The 15,820-nt window shown below is 35.8% G+C and overlaps 1 protein-coding gene across 2 annotated transcripts in view; it reads right to left on the bottom strand.

Moving 5' to 3' along the window:
- Positions 1-15,820, bottom strand: part of PIK3C2G (phosphatidylinositol-4-phosphate 3-kinase catalytic subunit type 2 gamma) — a 327,581-nt gene that overhangs the window by 232,432 nt on the left and 79,329 nt on the right. For both annotated transcript variants that reach the window (XM_046012794.1, XM_046012795.1), the window contains one exon: positions 13,033-13,164. In XM_046012794.1, coding sequence (XP_045868750.1) covers positions 13,033-13,164 — 132 coding nt within the window. The remainder of the gene's footprint in view (positions 1-13,032; positions 13,165-15,820) is intronic.

Genomic DNA, 15,820 nt, shown 5'->3' with positions numbered 1-15,820 from the left:
TAACCAGCTATTTCAGTGACTTTATTCGGTAGCTAGAATAGAAATACAATATTCCACAAGCCTAGATACTGATTAGTAGTTAATTCTAATATATGACATGAATGGCTATGTTCACAGATAGCTACATTTATTTCCACATGAAAAAATTATTTCCACAATAGATTCTGACAGGCAGAATTTATTCTTAGTATCCAACAACATTGATTATAAGATGGGACTAAGAATCTTAGATTTATACTCTTGGAGTTATGAGGGCCTCAAGTCTACAAAGATATTGACTCTTCAGAAAAAGCTTACTCCATTAAGTGACTAAATTTCCTGAGCTTCATTAAAAGTATGACCTCTAAATTTATAGAAAGAAAATATTTAAATTAGCATATGATCTGCAGAATCAAAATAGTTGTGGGACTTCAGAGAGGAAGTGCTTCTAAATAGAAAGATTATTCATAGTCTGAAGTTTAAAAATAGGTTGTAAAATACCATTGTAAATGAGGATGCATACAGGAAGATTTTAGACAGCAAGAATTCATGGATGGTTTTAAGAGCTTCAGTAACATCAGAATCCACAGATCCTCACAGGGATTAAAAGAGAATCTATACTTGACTGTATGTATAAATTAGATTATTGGTAAAATGTTCCAATGACCACTGAGGACAGTCCTTGACTTTAATATACTAAAGTAAAAATGTAAGCAAGACAACAAAAATTAAAGTTTATAAACAACTTTAAGACATTAAGTGAGCATTACTGAAAACTCTATAAAGGGGGTTAGGAGCTAAGATGGCAGAGTAGTAGGAGGATCCTAGGCTTGCCTTGTTCTTCAAACACAGCTAGATAAATATCAAATCATTCTGACTATCCAAGAAATCAATCTGAGGACTTACAGAACAAACTACACAACTAGAGGGAGAGAGGAGGCCACATCATGGAAGGTAGGAGCTATGGAAATGTGTGGAGGGTTGGGAGTCCTGGTCACAGACAGAGATGAGAGAAAGAGGAGCACACAGGGAATTGCACAAGGAAAACAATTCCCCAAAGCCATTGATGGGGAAAATAAGAGGGCTGATTTTCCTATTTGCCACCAGCAGTGCTCAAAGACTGGAGTTTTAGAGAACCATGACATGGCTGGTTTAGATTTAGAGAAATCAGTAAGTCCATAAAATTTATTAACATTCATATCATAGGAGTCCCAGAAGAGGAAGAAGAGAGAAAGGGGGGAAGAAGGTTTATTTGAGGAAACTATAACTGAAAACTTTCTCAATCTGGGGAAGGAAACAGACTTCCAAATCCAGGAAGCACAGAGAACTCTCATCAAAATCAACAAAAGCAGGACAACAACAAGACATATTGTGGTTGAATTAGCGAAATATAGAGATAAGGAAAATATCCTAAAAGCAGCAAGACAAAAGAATTCCCTAACTTACAAGTGAAGAGAAATAAAGTTAGCGGCAGATCTATCCACAGAAATTTGGTAGGCCAGAAAAAAGTGGCATGATATATTCAATATACTGAATGGGAAAAATCTGCAACCAAGAATACTCTATCTGCAGCACTGTCATTCAGAACAGAAGGAGACATAAAGAGTTTCCTAGATAAACAAAAGCTAAAGGAGTTTGTGTCTACCAACCCAGTCCTGCAAGAAATATTAAAGGGGACTCTTTGAGTGAGAAAAAGACTAAAAAGGAATAAAGACGATCTCCAGAAACAATAAAATAAGCAATAAAATGGCACTAAATTGATATTTATCAATAATTACTCTGAATGTATACGAACTAAATGCTCCATCAAAAGACATAGGCTGTCAGAATGGATAACAAGACGCATTTATATGTTGTTTACAAGAAACTCATTTTAGACCTAAACACACCTGAAGATTGAAATTAAGGGGATGGGGAAATATTTTATCATGCAAATGAAAATAAAAAGAAGACCAGAGTAGCAAATACTTATATGAGACAGACTAGATTTTAAACCAAAGACTGTAACAAAAGATGAAGAAGGGTACTGTATCAAAATAAAGGGTTCTATCCAACAAGGAGATTTAACAATTGCAAATATTTTTGCCCCCAAATTGGGAGGAACCAAATACATAAAACAATTAATAACAAACATAATGGAACGCACTGATAATAATACAATAATAGTAGGGGACTTTAACACCCCACTTACATCAATGGACAGATCATCTAAACATAAAATCAACAAGGAAACCATGGTTTTGAATGACACACTCACCAGAAAGACTTAACAGATATATTCAGAACATTTCATCCTAAAGCAGCAGAATACACATTCTTTCAAGAGCACATGGAACATTCACCAGAAAAGATCAAATACTGGGTCACAAATCAGGCCTCAAGAAGAACAAAAAGATTGAGATAATACCATGCATATTTTCCAGCCACAAGGTTATGAAACTTGCAGTCAACCACAAGAAAAAATTTGGAAAGACCATAAATATATGGAAGTTAAAGAACATCCTACTAAAGAATGAATGAGTCAACCAGGAAATTAAAGAAGAAATTTAAAAATACATGGAAACGGATGAAAATGAAAGCACAATAGTCTGAAACCTTTGGGATGCAGCAAAAGTGGTCCTAAGAGGAAAGTATATAGCAATACAGGCCTATCTCAAGAAGCAAGAAACATCTCAAATATAACCTAATCTTATATCTAAAGGAGTTAACAAAAGAACAACAAATGAAGCCTAAAGCTAGCAGAAGAAGGGAATTAATAAACATTAGAACAGAAATAAATGATATAGAAGCAAACAAAATCAGTAGAACAGATCAATGAAGCCAGGAGCTGGTTCTTTGAAAAAATTAATAAAACTGATAAACTGGTTCCTAGAAAGACTTATCAAAAATAAAAAGGGGGGGGGAGGACATAAATAAATAAAGTCACAAATGAGAGAGGAGAGATCACAACCAACACCACAGAAACACAACCAGAATATTATGAAATTTAGATGTCAACAAATAGGGCAATCTGGAAGAAATGGATAAATTCCTAGAAACATATAAATCACCAAAACTAAACCAGGAAGAAATAGAAAAGTTGGAAAGGCCAATAACCAGCAAATAAATTGAATCAGTAATCAAAAATCTCCCCAAAAACAAAAGGCCAGGGCCAAATGGCTTCACTGGGCAATTCTAACAAACATTTAAAGAAGAGTTAATACCTATTCTCAAACTATTTCAAAAAATACAATTGGAAGGAAAACTTCCAAAGTCATTCTATGAGGTCAACATTACCCTGATTTCGAAACCAGACAAAGACCCTGTTAAAAAGGAGAACTCTAGGCCAATATCCCTGATGAACATGGATGCAAAAATTCTCAAGATGGATGATACTAGTGAACTGAATCCAATAGTACATTAAAAAAATTATTCACCACAATCAAGTAGGATTTATTTCTGGGTTGCAGGGCGAGTCAATATATCTAAATAAATTAATCTGATATTGCACTTTAATAAAAAAAAAAAAAAGGATAAGAGCCATATGATCCTCTCAACAGATACCAAAAAAACCGCATTTGACAAAGTACAGCATCTGATCTTGATAAAAACCCTCCACAAACTAGGGATAGAAGAAACATGCCTCAATATCATAAAGGCCACAAACAAAAGACCCACCATTAATATCATCCTCAATGGGGAAAAACTGAGAGCTTTCCTCTGTAGTCAGGAATAAGACAGGCATGTCCACTCTCACCACTGTTGCTTGGCACAGTAATGAAAGTCTGAGCATCAGCAATCAGACAACAAAGAGAAATAAAAATCATCCTAATTGGGGCGCCTGGGTGGCTCAGTGGGTTAGGCCTCTGCCTTCAGCTTGGGTCATGATCTCAGGTCCTGGGATCGGGTCCCGCATCGGGCTCTCTGCTCTGCGGGGAGCCTGCTTCCCCCCTCTCTCTGCCTGCCTCTCTGCCTACTTGTGATCTCTTTTTCTCTGTCAATTAAATAAATAAAATCTTTAAAAAAATCATCCAAATTGGCAAGGAAGAAGTTAAAATTTGCAGAAGATATGATACTCTAAGTAGAAAACCTGGAATACTCCACCAAAAAAAATTGCTAGAAACGACATACAAATTCATTAAAATTATAGGATACAAAATCAATGTACAGAAATCAGTTGCATTTTTATACACCAAAAATGAAGCAGTGAAAGAAAAATTATGGAATCAATCTCATTTACAATTGTACCAAAACCCATAAGATATCTAGGAATAAATCTAACCAAAAAGACAAATGATCTGTACTCTGAAAACTACAAAACACTTATGAAAGAAACTGAAGATGACAAAGAAATGGAAAAGCATTTCATGCTCATGGATTGGATTGGAAGAACAAATATTGCTAAAATGTTTATAATACCCAAAGCAATCTACATATTTAATGCCATCCCTATCAACACTACCAGCATTTTTCACAAGCTAGAACAAACAATCCTAAAATTTGTATGGAACAGAATAAAAATCCAGAAATGGACCCACAACTATATGGTCAGCTAATCTTGACAAAGAAGCAGGAATTTCCAATGGCAAAAATACAGTCTCTTCAACAAATGTTGTTGGGAAAACTGGACAGCAACATGCAGAAGAAACTGGACCATTTCTTACACCATACACAAGAATGAATTCAAAATGAATGAAAGATCTAAATGTGAGACTTGAAACCATAAAAATCCTAGGGGAGAACACAGGCAGCAACCTCTTTGATCTTGGCCATGTCAGCTTCTCACTAGACACATCACCAGAGGCAAACAAAGGGAAACAACGGCAAAAATCATCTACTGAGACTTCATCAAGATAAAAAGCTTCTGCATGGTGAAGGAAACAATCAACAAAACTAAAAGGCAGCCTATGGAATGGGAGATGATTTTTGCAAATGATCTATCTAACAAAGGGTTTGTATCCAAAATCTATAAAGAGCTTATCAAACTCGACACACAAAAACAAATAATCCAGTTAAGAAATGGGAAGAAGTGCTGTGAAGTGTGCAAGCCTGACGATTCACAGACCTGTACCCCTGTGGCAAGTAATACATTATATGTCAATAGAAGAATTTTTATAAATAGATAAATAAAATAAATAAAAATTAAAAAAAAAAGAAATGGGTAGAAGACATGAATAGATATTTTTCTAAGGACAGATGTTGGCAAGGATGTGGAGAAAGGGGGAAATTCTTACACTGTTGATAGGAAGGCAGGCAAACTGGTGCAGCCACTCTGGAAAACGGTATGGAGTTCCCTCAAAAGTTAAAAATAGAATGACCCTACAATCCAGGAATCACACTACTAGGTATTTACACAAAAGGTACAAAGATACTGATTCAAAGAGATACCTGCACCCTGATGTTTACAGCAGCATTACCAATAGTAGCCAAATTATGAAAAGAACCCAAACACCCATGAATAAAGAAGCGGTGAGATACACACAGACACACAGACACACACACACACACACACACACAAATATGTAGATAAATATATACACACAATGGAATATTACCCAACCATAAAAAAGAATGAAATCTTGCCATTTGCAACAATGTGGATGGAGTTAAGAGAGTATTATGCTAACTGAAATAATTCAGTCAAGAAAAGACAACTACCACATGATTTCACTCATATGTGGAATTTAAGAAACAAAACAGATGAACATGGGGGGAAGAAAGAGAAAGAGGCAAACCATAAAAGAGTCTTAACTATAGAGAACAAACTGAGGGTTGCTGAGGGGAGGTAGGTGGTGGATGGGTTAAATGGGTGATATGGACTAAGGAGTGCACTTGCTGTGATGAGCACTGGGCATTGTCTGTTAAGTGATAAATCAGTAAATTCTACTCCTGAAGCTAACATTATACTCTATGTTAACTGCTATTTAAATAAAGACTTCAAACTAAAAACAAACAAACAAAAAAAACTATCAAATCCTATTATTCCCTTTAATAGACTCTATGAAAAATAGGAAGAAAAAATCTAACAAATAAAGTTCTCTTTAAACCGTTAGCTTTCAGGGGGCACCTGGATGGCTCAGTGGGTTAAAGCCTCTGCCTTCAGCTCAGGTCATGATCCCAGGGGCCTGGGATCAAGCCCCTCATCAAGCCCCACATCAAGCCCCGTGTCGGGCTCTCCGCTCAGTGGGGAGCCTGCTTCCTCCTCTGTCTCTGCCTGCCTCTCTGCCTACTTGTCTGCCAAATAAGTAAATAAAATCTTAAAAAAACCACAACCCTCTAAAAAAAACCCTTTAGCTTTCTGGGGCTTGCTTATTTTCCATGTCTAAAGATATTATTAGAAAGTATCTGCCCAAGGTAGTATAATTTGTAAATATTATTGGACAGATATTTTTATAAGACCCAGGATTATTCTTCCAGCAGAATGAATTATGAATTTTCGTTTTCCCTTTGTTCCATACCTCCTTCAGCTGGTGAACCTTGTTTTTTGGTATAACAATCCAGAGGGGATGGTATTAGCAAACTAAGAGTCAGTTTAATGCCATAAAGATTAGAAAATTATTAATTTATTTTTCATTATAGAGTATATAATCTTCCCCCAAATGGTTTTAAGCATCCATCTGCATGGGAAAAGCTCTGCATTAGCTTCAGGCAGAATGCAAGAGGAAGAAGGAGCACATCTAACACCAAACTTGGAGGACTTAAATGTTAATATTCCCCATAGTATTTATAGAAAATATTCTGTTCATGGTTAAGGGTTAACAGGAATGAAGAATGAGGATGTGCATATTGGGTGGGGATCGCCACCACTTTCTGGTAATTTGAGATTATGGGAAACGGAAGATAGAGAAAGAGAAAACAGAATTAGTATGACAGACATAGGTGTCCCAATTTCTCCCCTTTTTGCCTTTGGAAAGCAAACATAGAAAAGTGTTAGATAAATGAGCACAGCTCAAGGCGGAGGGTACTCCTGTAGCACTCCGTGCTTCAAATCCTGGAGGAAAATCACATTTTGGGCCACTTCTGTGTATACTTGTGTCATGACCTTTAAGTGGGGACCACATGGCAAACAGAGAGAAGGAGCTCTCGAGTTTAGCTTTATTAGGCCTTCTTTGGTTTCTGTATAGAAGGGATGAGATGTAGAAATAAGTAAAATATCTAGATAAGCAGTCCCCCAAAAGGGGTCATGTGGTGGGGATAAGGGGTTTCTGTGGTAAGGGCATCTGATTGAACAACCCAAGCTGATGTTAATTGGGAGTCACAATTAAACCTCAGATGGCTTTATAGTACCTAAGAGAGCCCAAGTCATTCAGAGGATGCCAGTAAGCCCTAGCCAGGCTAGAAGAGCCCCAATCATGAGCTAACCTAGCTGTAACAAGCAGTCACCAGCCTAAGCATCATTTGTTTTGGCTATCAGAAGACCCCAGGCCAAAGCATCTGTTCCTTTCTGATTCTGTAAATCCAGACGCTCTCTTAGAGAATCAGGGTGTCAGGAAGCTATCTGAGTGACTGAATGTTTTTATCCAAAAGAATGTTTTTATATTTCTAAAACAACTATTTAAATTACTGAGTTGACTAATATTTTGTCATTGATGTGAAGTTTTTTCTCCTTAATAGTTACAGGGTGGGAGCTCATGAGGAAAAGTGTGATTTATTTATTGCATTTTTCTTCATATCTAAGTTGTATGATGAATCATACTTATGACCTTCCTATACTTATATGTCTTGACCATACTTCATTTTGAAAATCTAAGTGATCTAAGCTAATTCCTACAGTGGATGAAGGGACTCAAGAATAACTGTCAGTATGTGTCATTACTCTCCTTGGATGAAGTCTGGATTAACAGTTGCCATGGCCTTAAACCCTGAGGCATACTGTGCAGAACGAAGTCAAAACACCTGAGTCAAGTATGTGAATGGAGAGAGTTAATGAGCAATAGAGAATACTGAGACTAAACTCCTAGCTGTCCAAGTGAGGCTTATATAACATATACTTCAAGGCAATTCAGGAGGAAAAGGATGTTTGGCACCATTCTTGGGGCTCTCTGTATGCTTAATATTAGCTAATTTACTTTTTTTTTTAAGATTTTATTTACTTATTTATTTTAATATTTTATTTATTTATTTGACAGAGAGAGAGAGATCACAAGTAGGCAGAGAGGCAGGCAGAGAGAGAGGAGGAAGTAGGCTCCCTGCTGAGTAGGGAGCCCGATGCAGGACTCAATCCCAGGACCCTGAGACCATGACCTGAGCCGAAGGCAGAGGCTTAACCCACTGAGCCACCCAGGTGCCCCAAGATTTTATTTATTTATTTGACAGAGAGAGACACAATGAGAGAAGGAACACAAGCAGGGGGAGTTGGAGGGGGGAAGCAGACTCCGCTGAGCAGGGAGCCCAATGTGGGGCTCAATCCTAGGACCCTGAGATCATGACCTGAGCCGAAGGCAGACCCTTAACAACTGAGCCATGCAGGTGCCCCAGCTAATTTACTTTCTGGTAATGGATTGTACTTAAACATTGTTTGAGATACTGCAAACATCTCTACAAACAGATATTTCTAATATCTAATATATTCTAATATATTAATGTCTGTAATATCTAATAAATTCCCAAAGACTTCTGTAAATAGAAAATACGGTGATGATGAAGATGATTAATGGAATTAAGATGTGAAGAGAACACATCTAAGATGGTGATCTCAGGAAGAAGATGAAAATGGAAACTTCTAATACACAGGCCAGTGGGGACCAGTAGTTTTTATATTACTACGGTTAGAAGGTTTATTAAATCAATTTAAAATTAAATAAACAACTACATAATGAACAGAGGAAATGGGAAATAGTTTCCTTTGTGAAGGAAAAAAACACCAGACTATATCAGAACATCTGTATCCTATCTTCATCATGTAGTCTAAGTTTAACTTCTTTGATCTTCTTGGATAAAATCAGTGGTTTTCAAAGGAGTTTTCTGTTTGTTTTCATATGGCTTGATGGTTGGAGGTGCACTTTAGAAAGGTGGTAAGGAGACAGCAAATAGGTTGGATGCCAGGATTTTAAATTCTCCCCTTCTCCCATTCCTCACCCAACAAAACACATAAACCGGTCATCACTCTTATACTCTGAGATTTTGAATTAGATGCCATTAGAAAAAGGGACACACTGCTAAATGTAACATTTCAAAATACTGGTTCTGGAATATCCTTAAGGATCTGTTTGATTTCAATATTGTTTAAATTCCTATACCTAGAAAAGCCAACCCCAAATCTGTGGCACCATAACAGATGGGCTGATTTACCCTCTCTGGGCCCCTGGTCCTATAGCTATGAAATAAAGGATATGAATAAAATACTTATTGTCACTTTTAGTTATAAGATGTTATGTGCATCATGGCTTGGCATTCTGGACCCAAGAGTAAAAAAGACTCCAGATACAGGCAGCCAGCATGTCCATAAGATCTGATATTACAAAACTCTTTGGGATTCTACTGATCATAGGTCTAATAGGTTTCATGCCCAAGAGTAGAGTGCAGGCAAAGTTGAGGCAGAAGCTTCTTGTATGTTGTTGAGATTGTCACAATGCATTCGTGGAGCAAGGTGTGATACCTAAGGGCAGGAAAGGTGGCAGATTAAGGTAGTAACACACGTAGAGAGAAATCAAACTTACATTCTGGTTCTTGTTCTATTCTAGTCTGGTGACTTATAGAAAAGTCTCTTAACCTTCCTTTATCATAGAGATCTTCATCTGTAAATGAGGTATTTGTACTATTTTCACTCTGTGGGTCTCTTGTTAGGAAGCGTAGACAATAAGGAATTCTCACCCACAACTTTTTTTTATATTTGATTTGGAGGATATATCTGAAATAGTAAGATACAGTGGGATCAGGGTTGGCTACATAGGCAACAATCTGAGGAGTCAAGTTGTTTTGAAATTAAGATTTGTTTTGGGTCTCTTCTGAAAATCTGAAAAGATTCTAATTTTTCTGGTCTTTAACACTCCCAGAGAGCTTTGAGAATACTGATACCTGGACCCCACTGCAGATCACTTAAATCAGAATATTTGGGAACACTTGGGTATGGGATTATTTTAAAATCTCCCCAGGGGAATCAATCTATTGTTCAATGTTGAAGACTTTTGTATTGAAAGAGTTTACCACAATTTAGAAACCCTAAATAACTCCACACTAGTTTTGAATTTAAGTAGGGAAGGTAGCTCACAGAAAGTGTGGAGATGAGAAAAACCTTTTTGTATTGCAGTGCAGAGGCATTGTGAATATAAATGCAATGGAAGTTCTATCTGCAAAAGAGAGGATTATAAAACTTCTGTGGGCAAACTTTTACCTTTGTACTTTGGATGTTTTTTATAGACCTGAATGTGAATTTGTGTGCTTTAAAACATTGAAGTTTATTTTTATTTGTAGACATTCCTGATGCAGCCATAATGATATATTTGAGTTTAATCACCCGTGGTTCTTCTGAAAACCACTTTGGAAACGACAAAGGGATAGGAAGCCTTTAATTTGGCATATTTTCAGGTTGTGTGTCGGCTGGAAAAAATAAGGATATAAGTGTTTGTGACAACTTCAAATGGCTAGGTATGGGCAAGTCAAACTGTAATAAATGACAGATTTAATACAAAATGTTTATGGACAAGGATCATTCCATGAAGGAAATGAAATTAAGTGACTTACTTGCTGTGAAATATCTGCATCAAATAAATTGGGTTAGAATCTCTGTCACTCAGAACAATGAACACAGTGGGAGTTATCACATTCCCTAATTGCCCTACATGATGGATTTTTGATGTCTTGAAAAGATCTGGATTTTTTTGAATTGTTTAGCCCAGGAGAGAAGCAGATTTTCTGGTTTTTATGAGAAATGATCTTTTGGAAATATATTTACAAATGCTTATCAAAGTGCTCTTTGAAGTAAGTTTTGTTTTCTGATATGCTGTCTCATCATCCACAATTTCAATCTCTTTCCCTTAGGAAAACACCACCTACTATCAGTCCCAGATGGCATTACTAAAGATGAGCACTCACATAAAAATGTTTACTAATAGTAAGTGATATATGACAAAAGAACATGGAGGCCGTGTTTTTACTATCATAACTATCTAGAAAAAAAAGTCTTGAAGATTAGTCTGAAAGACAGATATAGGCTATGGCCATACCACCTTGAATGCACCCAGTCTCATCTGAAAGACAGATATACTCCAAACTTCTTACATATTTAATGTTTATTGATTGCATGTTTTGTGCAAAGTAATATATTAGATGATAGAAGGGAATAAAATGAACTGAAATTTTTCAGAAAATAGCTAGAATTTTTATTCTACAAACATGCTAGATGTTACAAATACAGGAGTTGAAACTTTAGAGAAACTCACTCAAGAGAAGGAAGGGCACTTTGCAGAGCTGCTCCTAGTGAGAAAGTAATCAAAGTCCTTCACCCACAAATCAGATTTTTGAAATATCTGCTAACAGCAGTAGGCATTCCTTTTAGGGCTAAACTGTTCCTTTTTTAAATTTTAATTTTAAAGTAATCTTTACCCCCAACATGGGGCTTGAACCTACCAACTCTGGGATCAAGAGTCACCTGCTTGGGGTACCTGGATGGCTCAGTCAGTTAAGCATCCAACTCTTGATTTCAGCTCAGGTCATAATCTCATGGTCATCAGATAGAGCCCCACCTTGGCCTCCATGCTCAGTGAGGAGTCTGCTTGAGATTCTCTCTCCCTCTGTCAGTCCCCCCTGCTCACATGTTTTCTCTCTCCCTCTCTCTCAAATAAATAAATAAATCTTAAAAAAAAAAAAAAAGTCACATGCTCTGCTGATTGAACCAGCCAGGCTGTGCAGGATTAAAGAATTTCTTATAGACTTTTGAAATTTTACTTTATTCTAAATCTCCTCTAGGGTTGGTTTTTTTTTCTAGTTCAATTTAACAAACAAACCTCCACTGATTATCTATTATAAGAGGTACAATGTTAGATGATAGCTATTACAAAGATAAATATATTACTGTCAACAAGAAATATACATGTGGAAATGGGTACATGAAAACAAGCAATAGAGCAACACACACACACACCAGGTCAGAATTAATCCAACAAAGATGATCTTAAAGATTTATCACAAATGTTTTGATTATAATTTATTTATAATGACTAAATTTGGGAACAAAAACAGATGAATTTTCTTAACATTTTTTATTATTTTATATTATTTATATTATATTTTATATGTTATAAACATTCTTTATAACAATATTAAAGTAACAATATATATTCTAATTTTTGAAGGTCCTGGGTTTTTTTGCATTTTATTTTTATTTTTTTTTAATTTTATCTTTTCAGTGTTCCAAGATTGTTTCTGCACCACACCCAGTGCTCCAATGCTATATGTGCCCTCCTTAATACCCAAATTCAATTATAAAGCAAGTCCTGCCATGTGAAAAATAACTAAGCTGATTTATATGAAATATTCTTTCTTTAATAGCACAGAAAACCATGTTACTGACTTTATCAAATATTCTCAGTATTAATCGTTCCAAATCCTTATGGTTAAGTCAACAGTTAATTTTGCAATGGCCATTAGTTCTGACAGACTATCTGAACTCATAGTTGGTTTACTTTCCTAAAAAATTTCATCTTAAAGCTACCAAATATTTTCTTCTTGGCAATAAAGATCAGCAGACCAGTTACACTGTATGATTTTACTTCAGCCAGAATTCATGACTCACATTGTTTCTAAATGACAGTATTGATCTAAGTCATTCTGAATTACTAATGCCAGTGAAACTGGCTGGTCAGAGAAGGAAAAGCAATTGAAATTGGTCATGCCAATATTTTTTATTATAAATGACCCAGTTGACAAGTTGAGCATGAGGCCTCTTTCTAAAGCCACTTCTACATTTTTGCTTTTCAATTCCACTTTCAATAGTCAAGATTTATATTGAACTACCTCAGTTTTGGAATAAAATGTCTTCTTCTTTTTTTCATTATTTGATATACTGCAAAATAGTCATTTCCAAGGGGTTTTTATTGATATGAGAGCTTTATTAAGAACAAATGATATACTTACTCTTTCGGAAACAATGGGATACAAGTCCAAGCCAATAAATTGGCATTACTGGTTGCATAGAGAATCCCAAACAATCTTATAGTGAGCATGGATTCCCTTGGAAGTGACTTTATTTCAAGAGGAAAATTGATCCTTAAAATAAAAGAAAAAAGTAGATTATCTACCCAGTTACCATGATATTTTCATAGATATTTTTTAACATAATGGTATGTGATATAACCAACTTTTTGAATTGAGGGATCCTTTTGAACTTTTGTGTTTGATCATGTAAAAATGGAAATATGGGAGAAATAGATACAGTAATGAGATTGGTTATTCAATCAATGGGGATTGCTTTAATTATAATTTTGATATGTAAGCTTATTTTTAAAATTTATAGTGACTTATGAATTTACTCTTTGTAAACACAGAGGAAAGAATGACTAACATCGTCTTAGGGAATGAGGGAAGGAAGGAAATAACTTGAAATGGGTCTTAAAGAGTAAGTTGGCTATAATTAGATGGAGATTCAGAAAAGAATACTCCAAGAAGAGAAAAGTACATAGATAAGGTCATTTATGCATGGAGAGATTAAGTATGAGAAATGGTGAGTAGCTCTTTATGGATAGAACGAGGAATGTGATCAAGTTCATTAGGAAAGTTACAGAGGATGTTATGAAAAAAGGTAGGTAGTTGCCAGAATGCTTAAGAACTCTGTAGGCCAGGCAAGGGAATTTGAGCTTTTCCTTAATGGCAAAAGGGAATATTTGAACAAGACAGCTAAAAGTATAGAGAGTTGTTTACTATTTTAAATTTGAACCATTCTGGGTAATGATGAGGTCCCTAGGCATGGGGGGATGATTGCTAAAATGTAATGGACATACCAATTTCTGGATACGTCAAGGTAGAGGAACTCCAAATACAGACCCTGGATGGATTGTAGATATTGGGCAAAAAAAAGTGGCCAAGGATAAACACAGGATGGTTCACAGTGAGAAAAATTTGAATTCAGATACTGAATCCATCAATATATAAAAGAGAATGTCTAGAAGGTTACAAATGATACTATAAAGACTAGGAGGGATACACCTGGGTGACATAAGAAAAAGCTTTGACAGAAAGTTGGGAGTGTGATCTGAGGTCTAATGGAGGACAGGGAGAAGGGTACCTTTCTTTCCTTTTTGGAGTCATCTCAGTTATACAGAAATGATCAGATTCTATAATAAGAATACCAAGACATGTATGGCATTTAGGAGAGATCTATTTATGTGACAAGGAAATCAAAGGCATGAAGAAGCTTAGATGGGGCAATATGCTTGCTAGAAAATGAAAATACAAGGAAGAAATGGAAAAATTGAGCAGAGGTTAGCAGATGATAAGTGAACTTATGGGAACTGATTCATCAAGGGATGGGAAAAAGAAAAAAAAGTGACTGGAAGAGCAAATGGGACAGCTTATATTGTATGATAGCTGATGGTATTAGGTATGAGGAGTATAAACAGAATCCACTGGCCTTGTGATTCCCAGTTGAATTTTGACATCAAATTATTTAAGCAGTAAGTAATTAGTGGAGGACTGATGATGACCTAAGCCAATGTGCAACTGGAAGGTGCTGACTGAGGCCTCAGGTAATTTTCTCATAGTAGGAGTTGGCTGCCTGATCTGGATATCAGGGAGAAGTCCTTACATAAGGTGTCAAATAAGACATTGGTGACCCTCTTTTAGTGGTTGGGCAGTATCCAGCCTAAGAAATAATGAGGCATCAATTCAGCCTAGTGACCATACTGATTTTGAGGAAGTACACACCCATTTCCTCAATATGCTCTTCCCTGTGATAAAGAGCCCCAGATCCAGGGTAGCAATAAAGCATCTAACAAGAGGGAAGACAGAAGGCCTATTTTAGAGGTAAGATGAATAACTAATATTTGACTAATAGCGCATTAGTGGATAGGACAATGAAAAATTAAAGATGAATTCTAGCCTTCTAGATTATGTTATAGTAGATAACTTTAACTGATACAGAAGTATAAAATAAGGAGGAAATTGGGTTGGGGTAATATGTGCAGTTTAAGGCAAGATATAATTGATTGATAATAACTCTGAGATGTCAATATGTAAGCTGTGCAGAGAGGACAAGTCAGAAGCTTGGATCTGGGTATATTTACATTCAAATATTGGCCCTATGACAAGTAAGCCTCATTTTTTCCCTATCAACATAATGGATCAAGCATTGTATAAGACAATAGGTGGCAAATGGTGGCAACACATCAACAATACATTCATTTTTCAATCAATAATGTAGTAATTTATATTAGCCATTGTAGACAGATGAAATTTAATTCTAGTTAAAAGTAGGGAAGGGAAATAAAGGGAAGACTATGGTAAAGAAAATCTATTTTTTCAAGATTAGCAAAGTTTAGACTATTAAAAAATTAATTTGTTTTACATTTAGATATTCAAAAGTTTTTATTTTCCTTCGTATCTTTCATACTCAAAATATCCACTGAAGATAATGTAGACATACTTCTCAGCCAGGAATAAGCTCTGAAACTCAACATAAAATGTTGATGATCTTGTGGAATGCATAATAATTTCTTGAATGTTCTCTCCTTCACTTATAATTGATTTTCTATTCGGTTTTCATATTTCTGTGCTAGAATGGAAGCTATAATTTCACTTTATTCCTCACATAACCTAGAGTGTTCTTTTTCTCATTGAGTCTGGCTTCTTCAAGTATAAACTTCACTTATTAGTGAGCTTTCATATCAAGAATGACAAAAATTTAATAAGTTACAGTGAATGGTTACTG

The sequence above is a fragment of the Meles meles genome, chromosome 7 (genome assembly GCF_922984935.1).
Source record: "Meles meles chromosome 7, mMelMel3.1 paternal haplotype, whole genome shotgun sequence".
NCBI classification, from domain to species: domain Eukaryota; kingdom Metazoa; phylum Chordata; class Mammalia; order Carnivora; family Mustelidae; genus Meles; species Meles meles.
The sequence above is the reverse complement of the archived record's forward strand: the minus strand, read 5'-3'. Positions and strand labels throughout refer to the sequence as shown.